Source organism: Ischnura elegans, chromosome 5 (assembly GCF_921293095.1).
Source record: "Ischnura elegans chromosome 5, ioIscEleg1.1, whole genome shotgun sequence".
Taxonomy (NCBI): Eukaryota; Metazoa; Arthropoda; class Insecta; order Odonata; family Coenagrionidae; genus Ischnura; species Ischnura elegans.
In genome coordinates, this window is record NC_060250.1 from 68,159,900 (window position 1) to 68,174,821 (window position 14,922).

Below are 14,922 nucleotides of genomic sequence, written 5' to 3' on the forward strand. Positions count from 1 at the left end.
AAAACAAGCGAGCGAAGCAACCCGTAAGTCGCGGCAGTGTAAATAAAATAAATGTTTGTCAAATCCTGTTAAGCAACAAGATAACTCTTGTTTGAAAGGTGATGGTGTTTTTCGTGGAAGTGCAATGGAAAAGTATAAGATCATCAAAGTTGTTGGAGAGGGGTCTTTTGGGAGAGTGTTTGAAGCGGAGGAGAAGAAAACCTCCCGTATAGTTGCTTTTAAAGTTATAAGCAAGGTTTGTTGTTCCACTTGAATTCACGTGGAGTAAAATGATTATAAATGTCCCTTTCCTATTTTATCTTGGATTATGGGTGGCTCTATAATTTTTTTTGCTCATCATAGCACGGCCGTTCAGAAAAAGAGCTTAGGAGTTTGAGGCAAGAATGTGAGATACAGCGTCATTTACATCATCCAAATATTATCCAGATGTTGGATTCTTTCGAGACCGAAAATGAGGTATGCCTTACTGGATCTTCAAGTAACCTTTTCCATTGTAACTGTGTAAGCTCATGAATCATTATCCTCTTTGACAGATTGTTGTAGTCACTGAATTTGCTGGCAAAGAGTTGTACAGTATTTTGGGAAAAGAGGGTTACTTACCTGAGCATCGTGTGAGAGAAATAGCTTGCGACTTGGTATCTGCTCTTTATTATCTTCACTCTCATAGAGTTCTTCATAGGTAAGATACATAGCACCTGTAGTTCATTTTGTAACTTCGGCTCACTTCTTTGTCATATTCATAAATTAATTCCTTTCCTCAGTTAATCAATGGCCATGCTATTTATTTATTTTACGCAGAGATTTGAAGCCACAAAATGTGTTACTTCACTCAGAAGAAGGTAGTGCAAAGCTGTGCGACTTTGGATTTGCCCGAAATATGACCACAGGAACTCATGTACTGACATCAATCAAAGGAACTCCTCTGTACATGGCTCCAGAATTGATTGATGAAAGGCCATATGATCACAACGCAGATCTCTGGTAATATATTTATTCTTAATTATTATGAACTTCCATTCATGAATTCATTCTAAGTTTCCCCAAATTTAGGTCATATATATTAATACCTTGCACAAATTTAGCTGAAAAGTTAATAAGATATTTCGCTGAGCCTCAGGTTCATGTGGAATTTTCACTTACGAAAACGTCGGAAAACAACAATTTGTTAGGATAAAAATGAAGCCACTGATATCGTTATTGGAGGAAGTCAGCAAAGTTTGGCTGCACAGTACCTTGACCCCCTATCCCCAAATGCTTTAAGTTTTGGATGACAGGGATATTGATTGTTGAAGATAAGTTTATTCCCAAAATACCATATTCCTCTAAGGTTGCCTTGGACTAGGAAGAGGACACCCCTACCCCCAACACTTAAAATCATGGAAAACAGGGATGTTGAATATGGATGACGAGCTTACCCTCAAAATATCATATTTAGCCAAAGATTTGGTCAAATCTTTGGTAGCAGGGACAAATTAGTTTTCATGCGGAAGTTTCAGAACGTAAAAAATGTTTCCTCATCATTTATCATTGAAGGGATAGGCTCAAAGCAATTGTTTTTGATATGATGACTGTTGAACACTATGGAAAATGTTAATCATTCAATTAATCTGAATTAACCCTTTAGCTGCGGGAGCGTCAAAATTTTTCTGCCACTGTGTGCGGGACATGAACGGGGAAGATATTTTTCCGTTGACCCCGGGCGTGTGTCTAGCAGGTAGTGGACCCTCATAATCCGGGACTACCCACCCTACCCCGTGACGACAGACCATGAATACAATTGAGCCCTTTCTAAGAATCATAATTGGAATTAAAATATTTGAACGTTACTTTTTCTAAATTGAATGTAAATGAATTTTTTTCCTCAAATTTGGCCAGCATGATATTTTTATGAGCGATTTGATATCAAACAGTAAAAAAATCCATTGATTTTTAACCATATTCCTCAACATTTCAACCATACTTCAGCCGATTTGAGCTTTGGGGAGCATTTGGAACGTATGTTTGGATGCGATAGGTAAAGATAATCGATAATAAAGGATATAATAGGCATTCTCATGAAGGTGGTCCGATATTACACCAGATGAGGAGCTGTCGAAATGGAAAATCTGACGAGTAAAATCATCAGTTCTGGACCAAGAAGATGATGCGGATTCAATGTCTTCAGCCAAATTGAATAGACCACCATCGCCGGAATCATTTGTATCATCCTCATCCGTCTCAGTATCCCTGGTAGACACAGACACATCGGAAAAATTTCCGTCCTCACTCTTACAATCAGAGTCGAATAAAATATTGAGAACTTCATCTACGAGAGAAACCTTTCTCCTTTTTGGCCGAGATGGCAAATTTTCACTATCCATAGTGAAAATACATGAAGAGATTCACAAAATGTAGTCACTCGATTAGGTACTTGATTAAGAGCAAACGTACACCACCGAAACTCTGGAAAAACTGAGCAAAGATCAATAGAGCATGTGGAAAAGACGGGAAATTCGAAGGGAAACCCATTCGGTGGGAAATCCAGAACGAGATTATAATACTCAAAGGTAAGAAATGTCCTTGGTAATTACGCAGGTGCGACAGACCCACCACCGAAAGTATAAGAAAGAATAACCAATGCTTTCAAATAAGTTTCCCCGGCTAATGGACAATGACAAGATAAAAAAATTCCTAGGAAATGCAAGGATTCATTGGAATTGTTTTCTTCGTGAATGTGCCGCGGAGAGCAGAGAGACCTCTCTCTCTCTCGAAGAAGGGATAATCTGGGTAGCGCTCCCCGTGGTGAGGGTGCCCAGTCCTCGAAAGACGCCTTTGTGCTCTCTGCCACTAGGTTGGGTCGAGTTCAAGCAACCGCGGAAAGGATGGCAATAAAATTCTAAGGGAAGTCTGCCAGTGGTAAGAAAATCTGGTCAAACGTAGAAAAACGTTTTTCCCGCACTCACCATGCAGAACGTTTAAAAACGTTCCCGCAGCTTAAGGGTTAAGGAATAAAGTGAGTGTTTCAGTATGCATTTCAAAACAAAATTAAGAGTGTTTTGAATAACGTAAACCCATTTACACCAAGTGCTCCATTTTTGGAACAAGGGAGCAGAGTTGGTATATTCTGCTGACCAGTCCGTAAGAATGTTCAATCATTTGTTTGTAAAGCTAGGAAAGCAAACCTACTGTATTCGAAGCTAAAAAAGTACACCTTTTCAAAGTAAAAAATGAAATACTTGTTTGTATAATAAGCTTTAACCAAAATATTATATTCATTATAGTGAGTTAAAAAATTCCTAAATCAAAATTATGGATTTTTTAGTATTTAGTATGTTATGGTTGTTTCCTAATGTTCCAATTTTGGAACACCTCATAAATTATAATTGGGAAGAAATATTTTCTCCCTAGTCCTACAACATAATCCCAAGGAAAGGAGCGGAATATATCAACTCAATCTCTAATGCTTAGCCATCTATATTGGCCAAAGGAAAAAGTTCCAGGAGAGGCAGAAGAAACTTATCACCTGTTTTAAAAACAAAATATAAATTCTAACTTTGCCAAGCATCTTGTGGACAACAATCATCACTGTGAATTTTCCCTAGAAATCTTGTTCATTGAAGGAATAAGCCCCAGGCTTAAATGCATTCTTAGTGATTGCAGAGTGATTTTAAATACGGTATTTGCATGAAATTAAGATGAACGCTATCCTAAGACGAACTCCATTTTTTGCAACTCCACCTGGGAGAAATTATAACTTTGAAAATTAAGATCTGTATATCTCTGAATATAGTCCCCTCTGGTTTTCCCTTAAAATCTGGAAGATAAGTAATAGGTGGCCTTTACCTTTGATAATAATTATGTAATAAATGAGGCCATGCCTGTATTGGAGAGCAAGTATTTGAGTGACTAATTAGGCAAACTGTCACCACAGTCAAGGCATAAATTATAGTGTGTTGAATGTAATTATTTGCTATCCTGTTGTTTTAAAATATTATTGTAGATGCTTTTATTGTTTATTGGTGGCTAGATTCTATTTCTATAATCTTAAGTTTGAAAGTCATTGATTTCGAAGGAATGCTTGCAAGAATTTGTGCTATTATGATGAATCTTTTCCTTCGGTAAAATAAGAAATTCTGTTCTTGAAGCACTCTTGAAGTAGAATCCAAGAACTAGAAAAAAATTGATCAAAAGTTAGCCAATAACCTAAATAAATTTGAACACACATATGGTAAAATCGTTGTCATAATAAAAAATATGTGAAAATCAAATTTAGATTGTAGGAGTGTCATGTATGTGTCTAAATTTTATTAATTTACTTTTCTACAGGTCATTGGGCTGCATTATTTATGAGTTACTTGTTGGATCTCCTCCATTTTGTACTACATCAATTCTTCATTTGGTTCGGCTAGTGTGCCATGGTGCTATTAAGTGGCCTGATTTTATATCAGATCAATGCAAAGACTTTCTTCAGGTAACTTATCTGTGAGGTTATTCCAGTAAATATTACAATGCTTGCATTTAGTTAAATTATGTAGTATATTGTTATTTAAAAAAATATGTGGGTGTAAGACTTATGAAATCAATTGTTGGTGAGGTTACTTGGTGGAATCTTGACATAGTAAATAAAAATTAGCTACGTACATATGTTGTATTCCACCCAGATTTATTAAAATTCTCGACTGGGCCAGATCTCTTAATAGTGACCTGGAAAGGTTGAAGTCGGTTGAGTGTTTTAATAAATCTGTGTGGAATACAACATAGTTCAATCATTATATATCATATAGGACTTAAAATGGAATGGCAAAATAGGGGTGCATGTGGGCATATGGCCATGAATTGACTAGCATGTGAGTGCTGATCCCTGCACTACCAAGAAGAAAAACCTCAACTGTGGTGTTGAATCAGGCTATATTATTTTTAAATTTTATTTGCACATTAATCTGAAAAAATGGAGTAATTTTTAACTTAATCTTAATGTAGTGTTACTTTGTTGAGTGAATTCAGCCTATGTCATAATATTTTCAAAGAATCGAGTCAATAACTTAAAATTTCATTTTGAAATGCTCACGAATCACTTTTTACTTGCAGAATTCAAAATTTCATTTAGAAAAGCAGTTAAGAATGTTTATTTTTTTGCTTTTAGCAACCAAAAGTGGTGAATTTGATTGCTGTCTAAATGTGGATGAATCAGTGACAGCTTGATAAATGGTTTCAAAGCTGTGCAATCCACAAACCATGATTACTGTATTGTTCTTTTTGGCTTTTGTTTCCTCATCATCATCATCTTAAGTCAACAAACCTAAGATTTGTTTGATGCAGCTCTACATTCCTCTCTCTTATCCACTACTCTTTTCATTGTGGCATATTTCTTCTCTTTTGCTGGAGAGGAGAAGGACCTCATTGAGAGTAATTAACTTACTCCTCAATTATACTTTGAAGTCCAATAATGTTACCAACAAAAAGAATATGAATGTAGACTGGTGATTTCCTGACGTTATAACAATGTACATATTTTTCCCGGATGAGATGGTTCATGAATACTTGTTTGTTATCAATTCAATGTTGGCTCTGTTTCTTATTACTTGTTGTGAATACATCTTTTTGTTCAGTCAGCAATTGGGGAAGGATTAAGATAGAAATTATTGCAATCACAACAGGTGGATATTTTCAAAAATAATTACTGCAGAGCTGTTAATTAATTGACCTGTATGCAAGGGGGAGGGGAGGAATAGGAGAATGCTGTACCACAAAGTGAGTCACTCCAGCAATTCACTTCTTCAAAGGTCATAAGCTGCCACTGATAGGTACTGGGTAAAATATTAGTTGTTGAATGGTTAGTCCTCTTCAGATATATTTTACCAATATAATCTGAGGTTTCAGGCGAGATGGAGTGGAAACGGAACATAATGAAGAAGCAGGAGCAATTTCCACAATTTTAAATTTATTGGTACTACTGGTTTCGCTCACAGAATCATCAGGTACGCCGGTAGTACCAATAAATTTAAAATTGTGGAAATTGCTCCTGCTTCTTCATTATGTTTTACCAGTTTGCAGTAAAACTTTGATTTTTTGGATCTTGATTTCACATACCAATGTCTAAACCCAGCAGTTTTTGATCCCTCCAACTATGTAAAACCCAGGTTTTACTGTATATAAAGAATAAAAGTTTTGACAAACTTATTCTTAATTTTTTTCGCATAGATAATCAAGTTCTTCATTAATTTGTATTTTCTTTAACTCTATGTCTTTCTAACATGCCATTCCTAATCATCAAGGACAATGTGTCCCTATTATTTAGGTGACTTTTGAAGTAGTGACTAGTTTATGTGTATTTTTTCAACTATCTTGTCTGTGGTTATGCCATCATTTACTAATTCAGAAGTTGTTGATGTTGAATTGTTTTTAAATTATGTATAAAAATTCTTCAAATCTAATTTTTTTAGCCTCTGTATAAGTTTTTATCATAATTTATAGGGAAAACCATTTACGTATGTACTACAAAAATGTGCTGTGTATGTGTTTTTCATTTGTTTTTTATTTGTATTGTTATGCATCAGGGACTTCTTCAAAAGGATCCTAAAAAGAGGTTGAGTTGGCCAGAACTTCTGGATCATCCATTTGTAAAGGGAAGAGTTATTATTGCAGAGAATGAGGAAGGTAGGTGAATATTTTTTTCTAGTAATCATTTCAAATACCTATGTCTCAATAAGTTCTTTTTCTCGAGTTTTATGCTCCTAGATTATCTTTGTCAATTGTGAATTTGAGGTGCTCAGAAAGCGGTATCAGGGCCCCCGCGCCCTGGCAACTTTTGTGTAGCAACTATTTAGTTGCTTTGTTGAAGTTCCAATGAAACACACGACATCGACTGTGGCCTCGTGCATGGGTGATTTTTTAGTTGCTGCTACTAAATAATTGCGTCTGGACCTATTCCAAGGGTGAGTAAACTGTTGCCGACAGGAATATACCACGTGAGTTTTTAGCAACGAAATAGTTGCTTTGAAAAAGTTGCCAGTGCACGGGGGCCCTTAATCAACATCACATTAGGATATTTGTGATATGAATATTGGTTACGCTGGTGACTTTTTATGTTTGAAGGAAAGTGAATGAGATCTCTTGATAGTTTGGTATTTCGTCTGTCAATGAGAATATGAAGGGAACGGATCATGTTAGAAATATATGCATAGCTTAATGATTGGAAAATAAAGTATGAATGGAAAGGATTTTTTATGTGAATCAATTTTTAATTGATGATTTTTGTTACTGGAGAATTTTTAGGGAATTTTAAATTATTGAGATGAATACAGAGATGCCGATTACTTATGAATGCTAAGTTGATGTAATGTGATAATCAAGGTAATGAGTTGATGTAATCCTCTTGGCTGTATGTGGAATTCTAGTGTCAACTTATTTCTTTTCTAATAATTTCAACAAATTCTGGCTTCATGTATTGGAAGGTATGGTTTATTTATTTAGCAATTGTTTCACTTTTATTTTATTTTATTTTATTATTCACCTAGGCCTCATCGTATACCTAGAGTGTTACTCTTAATAATGCCTCTGTGAGTTGAAACCTGTATGTATTTTTTTCAAATCTGCAGGAAATTGCTTTTGTTGTTGAAAGAATTACAAAATAATTTGTGGCAAATTTATTATAAATTAAATTGCTATTTCTTGCCCACCATCTTAAATGTAAATTGTGATTACTGTGAAAGCTTAGATGTTCTAGTAAGGGCCTGGTTGGAGGTTTTAGTTTGTTCTTGTTTCTTTAAGCATTTTCTTCCATGCATTAAGGATGGCGGGTATAAATTAATTTCGTCTTTATGCCCTCTCAGCCTATCCATTGACTCTTCGCCTGACTACCTCCCAGGAGATGGAGAAGGAAAGGCAAAAGGAAGGACTGCAGAAGCTACAGCAAGCAGGACAACCTAAGTGAGGAGCTAAATGTTGTTAATTGGTTGAAAGATTTGGGTATTTTTAAATAACCACTCCTATTTCTTGGAAAATCATCGCTCTAATTATTGAATTAAGAATAGGGAAAGTATTCTCCAACTTTGTTTGCTGTTAATATATAAGTTATTAATGAGCATCTTACCATCATGGTTATACTAATTTTTACAGTGAATACGTTGTAGCACGTCAGAAACTGTTATATTTTTAGAGTTATTCTTATTGTAATAGAGTGACTCTTGATTCCTCATATATGAATGCAGTTACATGGGGGCTAGCATTTTGCCAAAATTCCATAAACATGGTAATTTTTCTAGTCTTTGGGTTCAATACATTCTGGATTTCTCTGATTTTACTTCTCTATTTTACTCATCATTTATCTTAGAAATGATGTTTTTGAACTTTCCTTTTTTGTTATTTCTTCACCTCTGCGCCGATGCTCTAATTTAGTAACACCGTTGAATTCATGGCATCATATCCACAAAAATTGCTACATAATCACCGGCCCTCCCTTTCCTTTATTCTCAAAATGGAACTTGGTATGCTCATATTTATTTGCATGTACGTATTTTCAAATTTTTTGATATAGTGAAACAATTTGTGATTTAAATAAAGCTGCTGGTCGAGCTTGTCTTCTACAATAGGAGTGGTGGTAATACCATTCAGGTAGGTATGATCCTTTAAATTACTTTAAAGAGTGACAATGTGCCTTGGAATATTAAATGCAGCATTGCACAAAAATTGGTGAAAGTATGAATCTCTTCGTCATTACTCAATGTATTAATTTCCGAGCATTGGTATCCATTTTATCATAGAATTTCTATGAAGCTAAAAATAAAATTCTATTGAAGAAATCGGACATCTATGAGGTAATGAGCCATTAGTAGGGAATTCCTTAATTCTCTGATCTTTCCTCGTGAAACATTTTGAGAGAAATTTTGAGACATTTGTGAAAATTCATCTTCTACCAACTCAAGTATCACATAGATGTATCACTTACTCAGCTTTTCCTCGTTATGGCCAAATAATCTCTCTACCTTGTTTATGTAGCATCACACCTGGGAAATTTAGTGTGCTAAGATTTGAACAACTTTTTTGTTGTTGGTAAGTATGTACTTCTTATTCTTAGACTACTATGCCTGGGAAAAAAAACACCAAGAAATATTAACCTTTCAAGAACATTTTAGGGTGGATAAATCTATTTTACTGTATGTTGATTCGTAGAAAGCTGTAGCAGTCTGGAATCTAAATACATACATATATACACAACTTTTAGCTAAGCACCATTAAAAGAAGGTGTTGAAAAGCAAACCATTTCCCTGGCTTGAAATAAGTGTAAGGAAATTGACTACCAAAGGTTTGAAAATCACGATTTGGTACGTATTTGAAATTCAGTAGCATTTTAAAAATTTCAATAGAATTCATATAAGAGTCAAACTATGTATTATGAAATGTCAGCGTATGTTATTTTTTATGTGTTGAATATTCAATTATGTCTTTCTTGTTATCTCTCATTTTTTGCATTGATGGGATTGGGTATATGTACATGTGTTTATACCAAGAATGAGTCTGTTCTAAAATTTTTGCGGTTCTCGGTACTGGTCATGTTCTTGCCCGTCGGTTCTTGGTTCTGGATACTCAGTTCCAAGGATGAACTCTTATTATCTGAATAGTATATGGTAAATTTAAATGAACAACCACAAGAAGTGAATGAAAATAATTTCATTAAAGTTGTAAATAAGCAGGAAAGCTCTGAAAAAAAAACTTGAGTTTGTCTCCATAATTTTATATGCCATGTAAAAAAGTTTAAATAACATGTTGTTAAAAAAAATGCAGGATTGACCAATGTGTCACATTGCATCAGGCAGCCACTGGTTCCGTCTCCAGATTTTGATTTAAAAAATTCAACATTTTTACCCTATCTGGGTCTAATCTATTCTTTCGTTGATGGAAATATTGCCTGCAGTAGGTACTGAACAGGCGTTCACTTAAAACAATAGTGGTCGATGTTGATTTCGAAAGGCCGCGGGAAATATGCTTGGAGCACAGTTTACATTCTGCATGGATACTTAGCATAGCATCTACAGTGAAACTCCCCCAACTTCTGATGACATCATACATTAATTTGTTGTAACTTGTGATTCAAAATATATTCTTTATTCTGCGATGTAGCTTAAATTCTTACTGTGATTGTCAACTTAATTGCACTTACAAGAGTTTGTATTTGCAAATACAAACTCTTGCAAACGTTTATAAAAAAATATATCGACTGTTTCATGTTTGCATAGCCCAGTTTTGTCAAAGCAACCCATTAGAAAGATGAAACTAAGTAGTCGTCAGCGGCCGCAGCCTGCAGTGAAACTCAGAATGTGTATTGATGCCATCGCAGCAGCCTACTGCTGCACAGGTCGCGGTGCCACCAGTCAGGTCACTCTGATGAATGTGGACGCACCCAACACTACATTGTCCTTGAGCCGCGTAGTGTGTGGGGGCCTTCATTGCTTCCGGATGACATCGCTATATTGCAATGATTGCTACAACGAAAAGTAGATTGAGCATATAAAAGAGTTTTAAAGAATTGCCGGTAATTTTCTCTTACAACAAGGTATTTAAAGTTATGAAACTGAAACAGAAAACTGAAAGAATCTCTTGCAAAACACTGGCCATGGCCTTGAGTACTCTGCAGACCATTCTAGATTTGGGTGCCAAACTCAAATCCTTGCCACTATTCTGAGCCGGTTCCAAAGTACGGACTTTATGTGATCGGTTCTCAATACCGGATCCACAGGCCAAGAACTGACAGTACCGAGAACCGGGTACTGAAACCAACCCATCCCTAGTTTATACTCAATTGTATTTCTTTTGTTTAAGGAATATCTGTATGATCAAAGAATGTCTTTTTTAGATGTATTAGAAAAAAATGCATTTATTAATGCTTTATATTTAATGTGCCACATGAACTTGAGTTGAGTGAGTTTATTTCTTGCCAGTTTATTTGCATATTTTTCTTCTCTTTTGCATTAACTGCAGTGCCCTCGTTGAGGCAGTCAAGAAGATTGAAATGCTCAGTAAATTTGGCAGAATACCTGCTGTTGGAGTACCGGATAAAGCAGCCCCCAAGCCAGCTACATCAAGCCTTAAAGATTTAAGGTTCAAGTCATTAACATTATCAGATGGTGCTAAAAGAAATAGGGCTGTAAATTCTGACAATGTCACAGATTCCAGGAACAGTACATTTAGTAGTGTGGATGCAGTGAAGAAACCAACTGCTCAGGTTAGATTTCAGACAGTTAATGAAGGTGATAAGAATAGTAAACAAGACTCAAAAAATCACCCCAATGACAATCAGTGTGACAAGGATCCTAAGGGTGTTAACGAGGAGAAGCTCAAAGGAGAAATTCATTCATCTTCCCCAAAGCCACCTGCTGAAAGTATGCCCAGTTGTCAAGTCAAACCTTCCTCATTATTCCCTGTGGAGGAAGATCCTAGGCCAATAGAGAGTGATGAGTGGTTGGCATTCCTTCAATCCTCCATGGAGGAAGTAATGAATGGAGATTGTTCATCGCTCCTTCAAACTGGATTCATAGCAGTTGCAATTACTCCTCTGCGTCACCCACATGCTTCATCTCGTGTTGTTGAGTATGTTGCGTGTTATTTATCCCTTCCTTTATCATCCCCTGAACTGCTTACCAGAGAGGAAGATAAAAGAAAAGGTTTGCATAAGAAGTTGTTAGCTACCTACTTGGAAGCCAAGATCGTTCCCAACTTGGTTTATGCTGCTCGTCTCCTGGCAGGGCGGAGGAGTGGTGGAAGGTCAACTAGTTCATCTTGCACTCTGTCTGGAAAGGAGTGTTCAGCTGATGAGGAGGAAGGTGATCTTGGGGCAGAAACTCTACAGGCCCTAGAATGTGTGTGGCTACTGGTTAGCCACCTGGTGCATGCTGGAGAAGGCTTCCTACAACAATGGATGGATTCTGTTGGAATCGTTCTGGGGCCTTTGCCATCAGCTGCTGCTTTGTTCCTACGAAGGCAATTGCAGTTAGAAAGAAGGAAGGCTCGCATTGCTGCTGATCTTTTGGCAATATTGGCCCATACTCTAAGAATTCTGCCTGAAAATGCAACATTTGTGGAAGAAGTTGTCTTTGGTAAAGGTAAGAAAAATTATTTTCTCTGTAAACTGCATGTTTTATTTTTCTTGCAACTTGGGTAAAATGCTCTCATTTTAAGAGAATTAAGTGCACTGTATGTATAGCATTGTAATGGTGCATGTATCTTGAAGTCCTGTGTGAATGTTGTGGAAATACATGTGGATGTATTTATGGTTGTTATTGTAGTCAAATGATCTTATGTTTGCCCTGTTGAGTGAATGAATGACTTATTTATCTATATAAAATTGGTAATTAGGCTGTATGTATGGCTTATATGTATGGGTGTTATGAGTGGAGGTTTAATCTATGAATTCTTTACTTGTGAATCATTCATTTATGCTGTTGTAGCATGATCTATCCTGTTCAGTGGAGATGTATGAAGCATGTGATGAGTGTATTTGAAGCATGCCTGATTTTGAATGCATTCATGTTTGTTGTCAAGTATTCCCTTATGTGATGTTCATACTTATCCTCTTTCCATTCAATAGGTGAAGACAGTGAGTCTGGAATAGAATTGAGTCGGTTTCTTCGCCACCGTAATCCTATACTACGTTTACGATGTTGTGTGCTACTGCATTTACTGGCTCGATTCTCATGCCATGCCCTTCAAGCTGCCTGGTCCACACGCCTGAACTCAGACATTGAAGCTTTGACATGTGACTCTGTAGAGCATGTTCGTAAGGTTTGTAACTTAGACTTTGATTTGATACTTTTGGTTTGAATAGAATCCTGTTACTCATGACATTTTTTCAACTTACCAAAGCTGGAAAGGCATTCTGGTAGTAACTGTGGGGTTATTGAATTTTCACCCCTGATTCATTTAGACAAATATTTGTTGGATTAGTACTGCAGCACCTGTTGTGCAGCAGTGAGTTGGTGGTTTGAAATGTGCTCTTTTTCCATTTATCTTATGCAAATCAATCAATCTTGCTGTTTAAATTTTAAAGTAACCTTTTAGGTATCTCAGTTTTGTCACTTTTGCCTTCAAAATTTCTCAATTTTGTCTTCATATCAAGTCCCAGCTGATACCAGTGGTGGATTAAGTGGGTCACAGAGGTTATGACCCCCCTCAAATTATTATTTTTTTTTCAGTTTAATAGGAATAATAATCTGAATCTTCCCCTTGGCCTACATCTAGCCATAATCTTTTCTGTATTTGTGGTGAGGCCGAAAGAATAAAAGCCACCCTCAAAATGTTATGCATACTTTATGTATATGGAAATGAGCTTAATAAGTGGTTCTTCACTCAGACTTGAAATTGCAATTCAGTAAAAGAATGCGGTAGATGGAAGGGAAAGATGAGTTATGAGTAGGGATGGGTTATCAAAATTTCCAACCCTCTCAGATTCATTAAATCCGCAAGATTCGAAGATTTGAATGTAGATTCAGTTACATTCAAACTAGAACACAAAGGGTTCTAAATAACAGCCTTACCTTTGTTACAGTACAATGAATGGCTGATACATTAATGCTATCAATTGTTCTTTCTGTAGCCAAATTCTGAGAGTGCAATACCTTATTATAAAAAGGAAATAATACAACTTCCAAGTCTCTATTTTTTATGTTGAGAGATTGAGCTTCTCAGGGTTTCCTGGCCTTTAGCATTGAAATCGTTCTTTTTTTTCTTCTAAATTCTTGTTGGTGCTTACTGAAATTCCATGATCTACTCAAGAGCCACACATAGTGCTCCCTATGGGTGAATTTAGGAACTGGAAGTGGCATCACTGAGTTACCTGTTAATTGCTCATAAAAAATTTCTTCCTGGAGGTTAACTTATATGCATACTGTCACTAAATTTTCAAAATTTTATGAATATGGATTTGAGATTTGATTCAAATCCCTGAAAGATTCGATTTGGAATTTATATTATTGATAATATGTAGTGGATTCGATAGCTATAAGGAGAAAAATCTTCCTCATTCTGCCACTGTGTCATAAATTTTGAATACAAAATCTCAAATGTTACCATGCCTCTCCATGAGGTGGTGATGTCATTAGAGCTTTGGTTCATTCATTTTTTTTAGAAGTAGATTCTGATTGACTCACACACTAATTTGTTAAAACTTGATTGCATAGCTAATGCAAGGGCTATGGAAAAGAATTACTAATGATGAACTGATTAAAGAGTTACGAGCATACCATTTGAATGGACTCACACACTAATTATTTAAAACTTGATTGAGTTTAAGTTTAAAAATAAATTTTTTGCATTTTCCAATTTTTCAGCATTTTTCCATCTTTCTACATTCCTGCCCCATTTTATCTTCTTCCTTTAATTCGCTGCAAGTCTCTAGCATTCTGGTGACATGCCTCTTAGCTCTCAAAAATTCTGTTGAATCAGAAAAAAAGTATGTAGTGGTTGAGTGACATTTATGCATGCACCATTCGATCTTAGGGAGCAGTCAACAATCTGTACACTTCCAGTCTCCCAAGCATTCTAAACACTTCAATGCTACTTGCTGTGTTGACATTATGGTGAAAAAGCTTTGTTCAAGGGGGTGATTAAGCTTATGTAGGTGATAAATTTTAACTGAAATCATTTAGAGTATTTTTATTTAAATGTTACCTTTTAGCTTCACCTCTCAGTTTTACTAGAATCTTTGAGAGAGACTTGATGTTGAAGTGCAACTGAGTTTTCATTTGTGAAGCTATACTGGAAAGTGAAGAGCTAAGGGTAAATACCAATTCTTTAATTGCTGTTGGTATAGCAGTTTTATTCTGCATTTCATCTTTCTTGTGTGTATGTATATGTATTAATTTTTAACTGTTGTTTAAGTTTCACTATTTTTTATCTTTTCGGTGGTGCCATGATGTGAGGTCTTGTTGTGTCCACTTTATAATTGTATAA

General features: G+C 35.9%; 1 protein-coding gene across 2 annotated transcripts in view; it reads left to right on the plus strand.

Moving 5' to 3' along the window:
* LOC124159025 (serine/threonine-protein kinase fused) overlaps positions 1 to 14,922 on the plus strand; it is an 18,097-nt gene continuing 3,175 nt past the window's right edge. For both annotated transcript variants that reach the window (XM_046534511.1, XM_046534512.1), the window contains exons 1-9: positions 1 to 235; positions 343 to 456; positions 534 to 679; positions 799 to 981; positions 4,306 to 4,450; positions 6,537 to 6,636; positions 7,812 to 7,908; positions 10,957 to 12,077; positions 12,563 to 12,756. In XM_046534511.1, the coding sequence (XP_046390467.1) occupies positions 125 to 235; positions 343 to 456; positions 534 to 679; positions 799 to 981; positions 4,306 to 4,450; positions 6,537 to 6,636; positions 7,812 to 7,908; positions 10,957 to 12,077; positions 12,563 to 12,756 (2,211 nt within the window). In that variant the 5' untranslated portion in view covers positions 1 to 124. The remainder of the gene's footprint in view (positions 236 to 342; positions 457 to 533; positions 680 to 798; positions 982 to 4,305; positions 4,451 to 6,536; positions 6,637 to 7,811; positions 7,909 to 10,956; positions 12,078 to 12,562; positions 12,757 to 14,922) is intronic.